The sequence below is a fragment of the Hippopotamus amphibius genome, chromosome 12, assembly GCF_030028045.1.
Source record: "Hippopotamus amphibius kiboko isolate mHipAmp2 chromosome 12, mHipAmp2.hap2, whole genome shotgun sequence".
Lineage (NCBI taxonomy): Eukaryota > Metazoa > Chordata > Mammalia > Artiodactyla > Hippopotamidae > Hippopotamus > Hippopotamus amphibius.
Window position 1 is genome coordinate 53905522 of NC_080197.1, and position 10019 is coordinate 53915540.

At 43.2% G+C, this 10019-nt stretch overlaps 1 protein-coding gene across 2 annotated transcripts; it reads right to left on the minus strand.

Moving 5' to 3' along the window:
* ETFBKMT (electron transfer flavoprotein subunit beta lysine methyltransferase) lies at positions 1 to 9225 on the minus strand. Of its 2 annotated transcripts, none has more exons than XM_057701151.1 (4): positions 9095 to 9225; positions 6826 to 7320; positions 3712 to 3842; positions 1 to 2557 (listed from the first exon to the last, which is right to left on the minus strand). In XM_057701151.1, the coding sequence occupies exons 2-4, from the start codon at positions 7149 to 7151 to the stop codon at positions 2214 to 2216; spliced, it is 801 nt and encodes a 266-aa protein (XP_057557134.1). In that variant the 5' UTR covers positions 7152 to 7320; positions 9095 to 9225; the 3' UTR covers positions 1 to 2213. The 2 variants fall into 2 exon arrangements, with proteins under 2 accessions (XP_057557134.1, XP_057557135.1); XM_057701152.1 differs by lacking the exon at positions 9095 to 9225 and adding an exon at positions 8956 to 9089.
* Between the last annotated feature and the right edge of the window lie 794 nt (positions 9226 to 10019).

Consider the following 10019-nt stretch of genomic DNA (forward strand, 5'->3'; position numbering starts at 1 on the left):
TGAAGTCATTTCAAGTATCACTGTTATATATATGGGAGATTTAAAAATATTTTAAGTAATATTTGGATATCTCAAAGACCTTCTTGTACCTTCCTCATAGATAATTAAGAGAGGCTAACAGAAACAGGGTTGTAGATATTTAAAATTAAATCTACTCTTGTGCTCTTCAGTTGATTTCCAACTGTGCTCCAGAGTATAATTTCCTTGAACATGTCAACAAAACTCTTTCCTTTCAAATGCCATCCAATGCCACTATAGCCTATAATTTCCATTCATTTTAACAAATGCAGAATCAAAATTTTGAGTTTATAATTAATTAAGCCCCAGTAGACCAATGGAAATTGGATACAACAAGAGTTGATTCATTGGGTTGTAATAAACTCTGACTTCCAGAGTTCGGGAATCACAAGATCCTCTGTGACCCCAGCTCCAAATCTCCCACCTGATGATCCTGTTTTCCAGTCTAAGAAACAACGTTGCCTTAACCGCTTTCTCTACATTTCTGTTGAATGACTATAACTCTGATCATGTCTCCCTGGTATCCTAATCCCACTGGCATATGTGTATTACTGGAAAGCATAGCATGCAAGTGTCATAAACAATTCCTAAGCAGTATATGAGAACATGAGAGGACAGCTGACCCTTGAACCACATGGATTTGAACTGCACTTATATGTGTTTTTTGTTTGGTTTGTTTGTTTCAATAAATACTACAGTAGTGCAGAAACTTGGATGCACGCTGTAAAGCTGTACATAGAATTTCAACTCCAGGGGGGTGGGGGGGGGTGGTCAGCGCCCCTCACCCCCATGTTGTAGAAGGGGCAACTGTGCATTCGAGAGGCTGCGTTTTACACTTGTAACATATACTGTGGTCATGTTTTGTTTTAAATTGAAGCATAAGAAACACAGTACATATAATCAGTACAAAATTACAGACCCAAAAGTATGATAAAAGCTAGGTCTCCCTCCCACCCTCAGCCACCAGCCGTCTGGTGCCCTCTCAGACGACAACCACTGTGACCCGTTTCTTACATATCTTTCCAGGGGTATGCTGTGTCTACTGCAAGTAAGTATATATCTTTTACACATACATTCACACGTAGATATTTATATACATCTTTTTTACATAAATAGTGGTATACTATCCACATTCTTCTTCACATCATTTCTCATTTATGTCCTAATGTTCTTATCGATATGTAAGATCCTGGCAGCCTGGAACACGGAGTGGTAGCATAACCAGTTTCTGACCTTAGTAAACCATAAAGAGTTATCTGAGGTTATCACAGTGCTAAGTATGCAGGAAATTCTAAAATCTTTACTTTTATCTATGTTTCTTAATTGATGCCCTATTATGTACTAATCCTATAGGAGGCATGTTATACTTTCATTTACTATCATAACCCTTTGAGGTGAGGTTTATTAAATTTTATTAGTATCTTACAGGTGAAGAAATGAAAGCTCAAAGAGATTAACTAGCCCCAAATCCCAACTATAAAGTGAGAGAGTGGCCTCACTCCAAAGCCCACGTATAGTAAGTCCCCAACATACGAATGTGTTCCTTACTGAGAGTGGGTTTGTAAGTCCAACTGGTTCATAAGTCCAACAGTCGGCTAAATAGTAATAGGTTTATAATAATTTTCACACAAACAGTACATAAAAAAAAAATTTAAATCTTACAGTACAGTACCTTGAAAAGTACAGTAGTACAGTACAACAGCTGGCATACAGGGGCATGTTTGCATCTTTGAAAGTTTGCAGCTTGAAGGTTTGTACGTAGGGGACTTAGTGTACTGTGTACCACACTAACGGCATCTCTGATCTTTACAGATAATTTTTTTAAATACAGTATTCTTCTGTATTTTTTATTTTGTTTAATTCAAAGATACATCATAGTTGTCCTCAACTATAGAAACAGACTACTGAAATATCTGATTCCTCTCAGCTACTTAAGTTACATGTGGTTACTATTGGATATTACCTTCTATAATTATATTCCTATAGCAGTAAAACCAGAAAAAAAATTACAGATAGAGATTCCTAGATTTGGCTTACTGCAGAACAAGTTACATGACAAAGGCTGACAAAACTTTAACCTCCATATTTTGGAAACAAGATTCACCATTTAATACAAATTGCCTTCCTTGAGCTGGAGAGTCTTTTAGGGTTAAACCTAAACATAGCTACATCCATACTGGAGGTACTTCAACAGCTCAAGGATGAAAATCCCACACCGTGCTTGTTGTCAGTCCGTGGTTCTCCTGCCGAGTAGGCTCTGGAAGTGAATATTCTGCCACCTTGTGCAGTTGATGCTGAATGCAATGTCCGCTGAACTGGGGTCGCCCGGGGTCACCGATCAGTACTTGAGTTCTGTGGGCCCAGAAGCAATTCTTCAGCCACTGATGTAGACTGTCTGCAAGGTCTTCATCATAAAACATATCTCCAAGCACAACAAGGTCCCACTTATCTTGTTCCAAATCCAAAACGTTTTTGGTTAAAATGGGAAAAGGATTCAGGTGGTTCAACTCACAATTTAGTGTAATAGCCATTCCTGCAACTTTAAAAAAGCACATAGTGAATTGGTATATGCTAGGTTGTTTTCATTCCCTATTAATTCATTTAAATAATTTAGAAAATCTCCTAACAGTATGTTTTTTTCCCCTTTCTGTTGAAAGTTGTTTCTTTACGTAAAGAAGCCTAAAGCATATGCCAATTTAAGCTGTTTCCTGCAATTCTCAAATACATGAATTCCTGAAAACAGAAAAACAATACCAAACACCTGGAAATGTTGAGGTTTTAAGGGACATTTGCTATTTCGACAATGAAGAGGTTTGGTTTGTCACAGCTGTAGAGGAGACAGGGAAACAAGCCTTGAGCTGGAGCACAGGATGACAGGCTGGAACCGAGACCCCTGTGCACAATGAGGCTCCTCAAGGGCTGGCTCCTCGGTGAAAGGGAAGACTAGAAGATCAGATAAAATTAAACCTTACCTGTCTCACCTTGGGTTCAAGTGGAATAAAATCTCCCTCAAAGACACAGGCCTACCTTCACTTGGGTTTTGGTCAGATAAACACTACCTACATATTTCAGGAAATCCCTAGCCCAGAGTGCTCCCAGGTGGGTATCACTTTGGTATACCTGCCAGACACAAAGAGAAGCCCCCTGTGAAAGATGCACCACCAACTCAGGCCTCACAGGGTTCCCACAGAGAATGTGCCACTGAATAAGTTCACAATATCAGATCACAGAATACACATGGAGGGACTTCCCTGGTGGTGCACTGGTTAAGAATCCGCCTGCCAATGCAGGGGACACGGGTTCGAGCCCTGGGCCAGGAAGATCCCACGTGACGCGGAGCAACTAAGTCTGTGCGACACAACTACTGAGCCTGTGCTCTAGAGCCCGAGAGCCACAACTATTGAGCCCATGTGCCACAACTACTGAAGCCTGCACGCCTACAGCCTGTGCTCTGCAACCAGAGAAGCCACTGCACTGAGAAGCCTGTGCACTGCAAAAAGTAGCCCCGCTTACCACAACTAGAGAAAGCCCACTCGCAGCAACGAAGACCCAATGCAGCCAAAAAAAAAAATTAAAAATAAATTTTAAAAAAATACACATGGAAATGGACTATGATGTTGAGGCATCTGTAGATATTTATCCTGGAAGAAAAAAAAGACGAGCTTCAAACATTTTAAAATACGACATTCTTACTAGGGTCTATGTCGTTGGCCAAGACCCTCAAAGCTCCACTCATCTTAGCAGCGATAGCTGTAGCTCCACATCCACTCCCAATATCCAACACAGATTTTCCTCTGACAACATCAGGATTATCCAAAAGATACCTAAATCAGAAAGAAAAGGGAAAACGTCATCTGAGAGAGATGGCAGAAGGTCAGTAAGACGTGTCCAAATTTTTTCTTTGGATTGACCAGACAAATAGTGAAACTTAGCAGAAGAATCTGGTCCAACATCGGCAAGCTTGAACTGTCTAGAGTGAGATAAAATGTCAATCTTAAGAGTTGGGCAGAGGTGGCAGTGAGAAGACCTAGTCATTTTGGGGTCCCTCTTTAGCAGGTGTGAAGAGCAGTTCCATACGACTGACTAATCATGCTCTTCAAGTCAACTTTTTTGAAGTATTACTATGATCCAGAAACTACCAAGCACCAAAAATACAGACTGACAAAGTACTGCTGTAATCAGGACTCAGTAAACTAGATCCAAAATTCACAGTCTCCTTTTCATTGCTCATCAGACAGTGGTTTTACCTACTGCTTGAACTGTATTATAATGACCTCTCTGGTAAGGTATGATCAAAGTTCAGGTCGACCAAAGAATTTGGACCCGGGCTAAGTAGTTACCAAACAAGTGAAGGTGAATGGGAAAACACTGAAATAATAAATGTCAACTGACCGTTGACCTGAATACTGGAATAATAAAGAAGAGCAGAGGGAATTCCTTTGGTGGTCCAGTGGATAGCATTCTGCGCTTTCACTGCCAAGGGCCCGTCGGGGAACTAAGATCCCGCAAGCCAGAATAAGACTAAGGAACTACAGCAAGGCAGGGATGCAGTGCCCCGTCTAAAGGGACAGCTGTTACTCATCTTGAGCTAACTGTTGTCACACAGAAATCGGGTGTTATAAGAGATTTATTTACTTATTTTATTTATTTATTTTATTTTCCCCGGCCATGCCTTGCAGCTTGCAGGATCTTAGTTCCCCAAACAGGGATTGAAGCTGGGCCAGGCAGCGAAAGCACCAAGTCCTAACCACTCGACCGGCAGGGAATTCTCCAGAGATTCTTATTTTTCAAATCGAAGTAAATTTTTACATGCAATCCCTCAAGTTTTAAATGTTAGCGACAGATTTTTTTAAAGTTTACAAGTAAAGGCCAAAGAAAACACATCTGTGGATCACCAATTTGTGACCTCTGATTCAGAAAGTCTTTTTTTTTTTTTTTTTAATTTTTGGCTCTGTTGGGTATTTGTTGCTGCACGTGGGCTTTCTCTAATTGTGGCAAGGAGGGGCTACTCTTCGTTGCGGTGCATGGGCTTCTCAGTGTGGCGGCTTCTCTTGTTTTGGAGCATGGTCCTAGGCATGCAGGCTTCAATAGTTGCAGCAAGCGGGCTCAGTGTTTGTGGCATGTGGGTTCTAAGGCACACAGGCTTCAGTAGTTGTGGCGCATGGGCTTAGTTGCTCAGCAGCATGTGGGATCTTCCCAGACCAGGGATAGAACCCATGTCCCCTGTATAGGCAGGCAGATTCTTAACCACTGAGCCACCAAGAAAGTCCCCACACAGCCTCTTAAGGAATTTGATTGCACTTATATTTGTAGTTGATAAACAACAACTTGCATAGATATTACTTAAAATGTGAGTATTTTTTTAAATGATGTAAGTAAATAAAACTTGAAAATTTGGCAACACAATAGACAGAAAATTGGAATTCTTTGATACAACCTGGAAAACTTTACAGAACTCAGGAGTCTCCAAAAAGCTCTGTTTGCATTTATTTATTTTGCGTTTAAAACTATATACAACCTGAATTCTGCTAGACCATGTGAAAGAGAAGTCCTTATCCTTTTCCTTTCAGTTTTGTAACCTTAAGGCATAAAAAGATTAAATCATTTACCAATCTAAGAGCAAAGACTAGATTAAAATGCTCAAAGTTCTTGCCTTTGTTTCAGCAGCTGTTTTAATAAAAAGCATTGTGTGAGTGTTTGAGAAAATGTCCTAAAGAAGACCTTTGCAGTATGAGGAGCTAGAAGGGGGGACCTTAAAAAAGCAGATGCAATGCCGCAACTAAGAGCCCACATGCCACAACGAAAAGATCCCGCACCCCACAGTGAAGATCCCACATGCAGCAACTAAGTCCTGGTGCAGCCAAATAAATAAATAAATTTTTAAAAATAATTATAAAAAATGCAGATGCAAGTCCAGAGTTCACCTGAGCAATGTCCCAATCACTTATATCCCCCGTTGTCTGGGAGCTTGGGAAGAGGCAATGATGGAGGAAGTGTGAAGTTTGAGGAGCAACATTTACAGGATTAAACCAGAAGAACTGAAGGACTAGGGCCTTTAAGTTCCACCGAGGAACTCTGCACAGGCCATGCATCATGAACCATGAACCTGAGAACAGTGCGAGGTTTCTGGATCATTACCAGCTACCTAGGGTCTTGACAGCTGACCTAGGATTTCCCTTGGGGAGAGACCTATATATGGGGAGACACCTTGATAAGCTTGGAGTAGAAGGTAAAACTATGCAACAAAGCAACCCAAAACTATTTCTAAACTGCTCTAAATTAAGAAAAGAATGTGGGGGCTTCCCTGGTGGTGCAGTGGTTAAGCATCCGCCTGCCAATGCAGGGGACATGGGTTCAAGCCCTGGTCCGGGAGGATCCCACATGCCTCAGAGCAACTAAGCCCGTACTGAGCCTGCGCTCTAACTGAGCCTGCGCTCTAGAGCCTGTGAGCCACAACTATTGAGCCCACATGCTACAATGACTGAATCCTGCACACCTAGAGACCATGCTCCACAATGAGAAGCCACCGCAATGAGAAGCCTGCGCACCAAAATAAAGAGTAGCCCCCGCTCGCCACAACTAGAGAAAGCCCATGCACAGCAACGAAAACACAGCCAAAAGTAAATAAATAAACAAAAAGATTTTTTTAAAAAAAGAAAGTAAATTGAACTTTAAAAAAAAAAAAAGAATGTGGGGTTTCGCTCTGGTTTTTTGCGAGCAGCAGGGAGAATGCGGAGTTGGAAGGGACTGACAAGAGAAAGGATGTGTGGAGAGCCTTAAAGGTTCTTGCTTCACTTAGGGCCGTACCTAGACAGGGCTTGGCCTCCTGGCCAGTAGACTGCCCAGTAAGGATCGCTGTGGGGCCACAGGTCAGCTCTCTCCCACCACAACTTGCATCTGGGGGTCAAAAGCCGCAGCTGGATTTCAGGGGTGAGGCTGCCACTGCTGGTGACTTCAGTGTTCTCCTCCAGGAGAGCTTTCATCTCAGGGTCCAAAAAGCTTCCAGTTCCTCTCCAGGGGCAGTGGTGCCAGGGAAACAAGGGAAAACCATTGCTTCTCACAGCTTTCCGAAGGACACCACAGCGGTTCATGGGAAATGATGCAAATGCTCTCCAACCTGGACTCAAGGCCATTGGTCCTGCTGTCCCACAGCACAGGCTGTTGGTGTTGCTCTTGATAAGAGCTGCTCCTCCTTGGGAAAGAATAAGGGTCTGGCTGCCAAACTGATCTCAGCTGGAATCCCTGGACCTCTGAAAACATCAATAGTACTGAAAACTCCAAGGCTCATCGACACTTCCAAGCCTATTACATAGTAAGAAAATATCAGTGTTAGCTCTGTAGCAGATGATGCACAAGTGCAAGTTCATTTTAGATGAAAGCGTTGGTGCATTAATTTAGGAAAATCCAATCTTCTAAAAGATGCCTTTTCACAACAGAATCCTTTTAATAATTTAGAACAACAAATATACAAGCATTTGATTTTGAGAGAATCCTCAGGAACATGCCTGTTACATACAATAAAGTTCCTTCATTCATTTAATCACTTCCCTTTAAACAGGCAGTGTGCTTGGCAGCTGTGAGCAAAATAAAAGTCCCCATCTTCAGGAAGCTTAGATTCTAGTGATGGACTAGGGTAATTATCAGGGCAAACACTGTTCTTGCCTTTATGAAGTCTAGCCAAGAGTTGTACAGATTACCAAATTATAACTGTGGTTAGAGACATACAAATTATACTGACTGCTCAATAAAGATAGTCCTAGCATAAACCATCAATGTAACCAAGATTCAGGGTTTTTTCCTTAAAAACAAAACAAAAAACCCAAAACAAACAACAAAAAACTATGGATTTAATTGTAATAAAAGTATCAACTCCCAAATCTCTTTCTGTAAATACCCTGATAAGTCATCTTTACCAAACCTGGACTTAACAGAAAGACACCTTGGTAAGAATGAGGAAGAGCAGTTTAAACATAAATTATACCCCCAGTTGTCTGGGGCCTCTGACCTGGTCTGCATAAATATGTAAATTGCTTTATATAGGGACTTCCCTGCTGGCACAGTGGTTAAGAATAAGAATCTGCCTGCCAATGCAGGGGACATGGGCTCGATGCCTGGTCCCGGAAGATACCACATGTCACGGAGCAACTAAGCCCTACGACACAACTCCTGAGCCTGTGTGCCAAAACCACTGAAGCTCACGCACGCCTAGAGCCTGGGGTCCGCAGCAAGAGAAGCCACCGCAATGAGAAGCCCAGGCATCACAACAAAGAGTAGCCCCCACTCTCCGCAAACAGAAAAAGCCCACCCACGCGCAGCAAGGAAGACCCAACGCAGCCAATAAATAAATAAATTTATTTTAAAAAAATAGTCTTATATCCATCCAAGTATTTAGAGTAGGAGGCCCAAACTCAAATGCCTACCCCGGGCCAGACTGGTGATGAATAAGTGATGCAGGCTGGCTGTTAGATAACAGAGGGACTGTGGCAAACTGGAAACTGTTTCAAAACAGTCCAAAGGAGCCAGCAAACTGCTGTCAGCCAGGGTACACGTGGCCAGATCTTTCAATTTCTCAAGATAATCCAGCTATTTACCCATAAACTCCGACTTTTAAGCGCGGACAATTAGTTAAAATACCAAGGGACAAGGCGGGGGGACAAAATGCCTGTCAGGCCACTAGTCTGTGAACTGGGGATCAACCTTGAGTGGGTGTCAGCGCACGCTCCTGCCCTTGTAATCCAGGGTCTCTAAAAGCCCGACCTCATTGGACTAACTGCGTAGGAAGGATCCTGTCAGCCCTTGAATCGCAAAAGCCTACGGTTTAAAAAGAAAGCAGAGCAAACACGACGTGGACACCGCGTCATCCAGAGCGACGATGCCCCCTCCCACGCCAGCACCAGTGAAGCATCCCTTACGAATTTGCGATTATGCGGTGGATACCTGGTATACGGGTTAATTGGTAAGGAAAGAAGACCGGTTTAAAAGGACAAGTTCCGGAAGCGTTAGCACGTGACTTCCCCCCAAGGAGGACGGGAATCAGTCTTAAAGGAAGCAGGCACAGTCCTCCTTTTCTCTTTACCTGGCTGTGCTAACCCCGCCCTGGGAAGCTGAACATGGGGCACGTCTGTCGCCCGCCTTCGAGTCTCTTTTCGCGCCTTCTTTACATCCGCACTCGGCGTCCCACTTCCCCACCCGCTCAGGCCCCCGGCGCCCGGCCCCGCCCCGCCCTCCGCCCCGCTCCGCCCCGCCCCGCCCTCCTCCCCGGCCCCGCCCCGCCCTCCTTCCTGGCGGCGCTTTCTCGCCGCACCTGGGCTTCTTAAAGGGGCAGGAAGGGCGAAACCAGAGGGCACCCTGACCTCACTTGGGAAATAAGGAAATGTCAAATACTGATTTCTAAAAAATTCACTGTGAAGCCGTGGAGCATCTGCTTTGTGCCAATCACACTCTGCCAATCACACTGGGCATAGAGTGGTGAGCAAAACAGACACAGCATAAACCCTTGACGCTTACATTCAGCCGGGAGTAAATCATAATATGTCCTCCCTTTTATAATTTTCATACACGTACAATCTTTTTTGTTTTCTCAGTTGTAACTTCTCATTTCAATGACACTCACTGATTTCTCTTGCTAGTAATAATTCTTAATAGATATTCAAGATCAATTTGTCTAGGGACTTCCTGGCAGTCCAGTCGTTAAGACTTCACCGACTTCCACTTCTCAAGTGCGGGGTTGGATCCCTGGTGGGGAAACTAAGATCCTGCATGCTGCCCAGGCGGCCTGCCCCCCCAAAAATCAATTTGTCTAAGGATTGTTGTTTTTAACCAGCTTCTGTATTCTATCCCAGTGATAATTTTTAAATTGATGTGCTTGTTTCCATGCCTCCTGCAGCTGGTCTCTCTGCAATCCTGCCTTCCTCTATCCCATTCTGTATCATGCAGCTTCAATGGTTTTTTCTGAAACTTTCATTCCATAGTCCAAAAAAAAGGCCTTACATTCCTACAAG

Excerpts from the sequence above, each read along its gene's own strand:
- ETFBKMT (XM_057701151.1), bottom strand. The coding sequence starts at position 7,151 with ATGGCCTTGAGTCCAGGTTGGAGAGCATTTGCATCATTTCCCATGAAC. Across the intron at positions 3,843-6,825 it reads GGAGGCCAAGCCCTGTCTAG|GTATCTTTTGGATAATCCTG; the intron begins GTACGGCCCTAA and ends TTTCTGATTTAG. Across the intron at positions 2,558-3,711 it reads GGCCAACGACATAGACCCTA|TTGCAGGAATGGCTATTACA; the intron begins GTAAGAATGTCG and ends GCTTTTTTAAAG.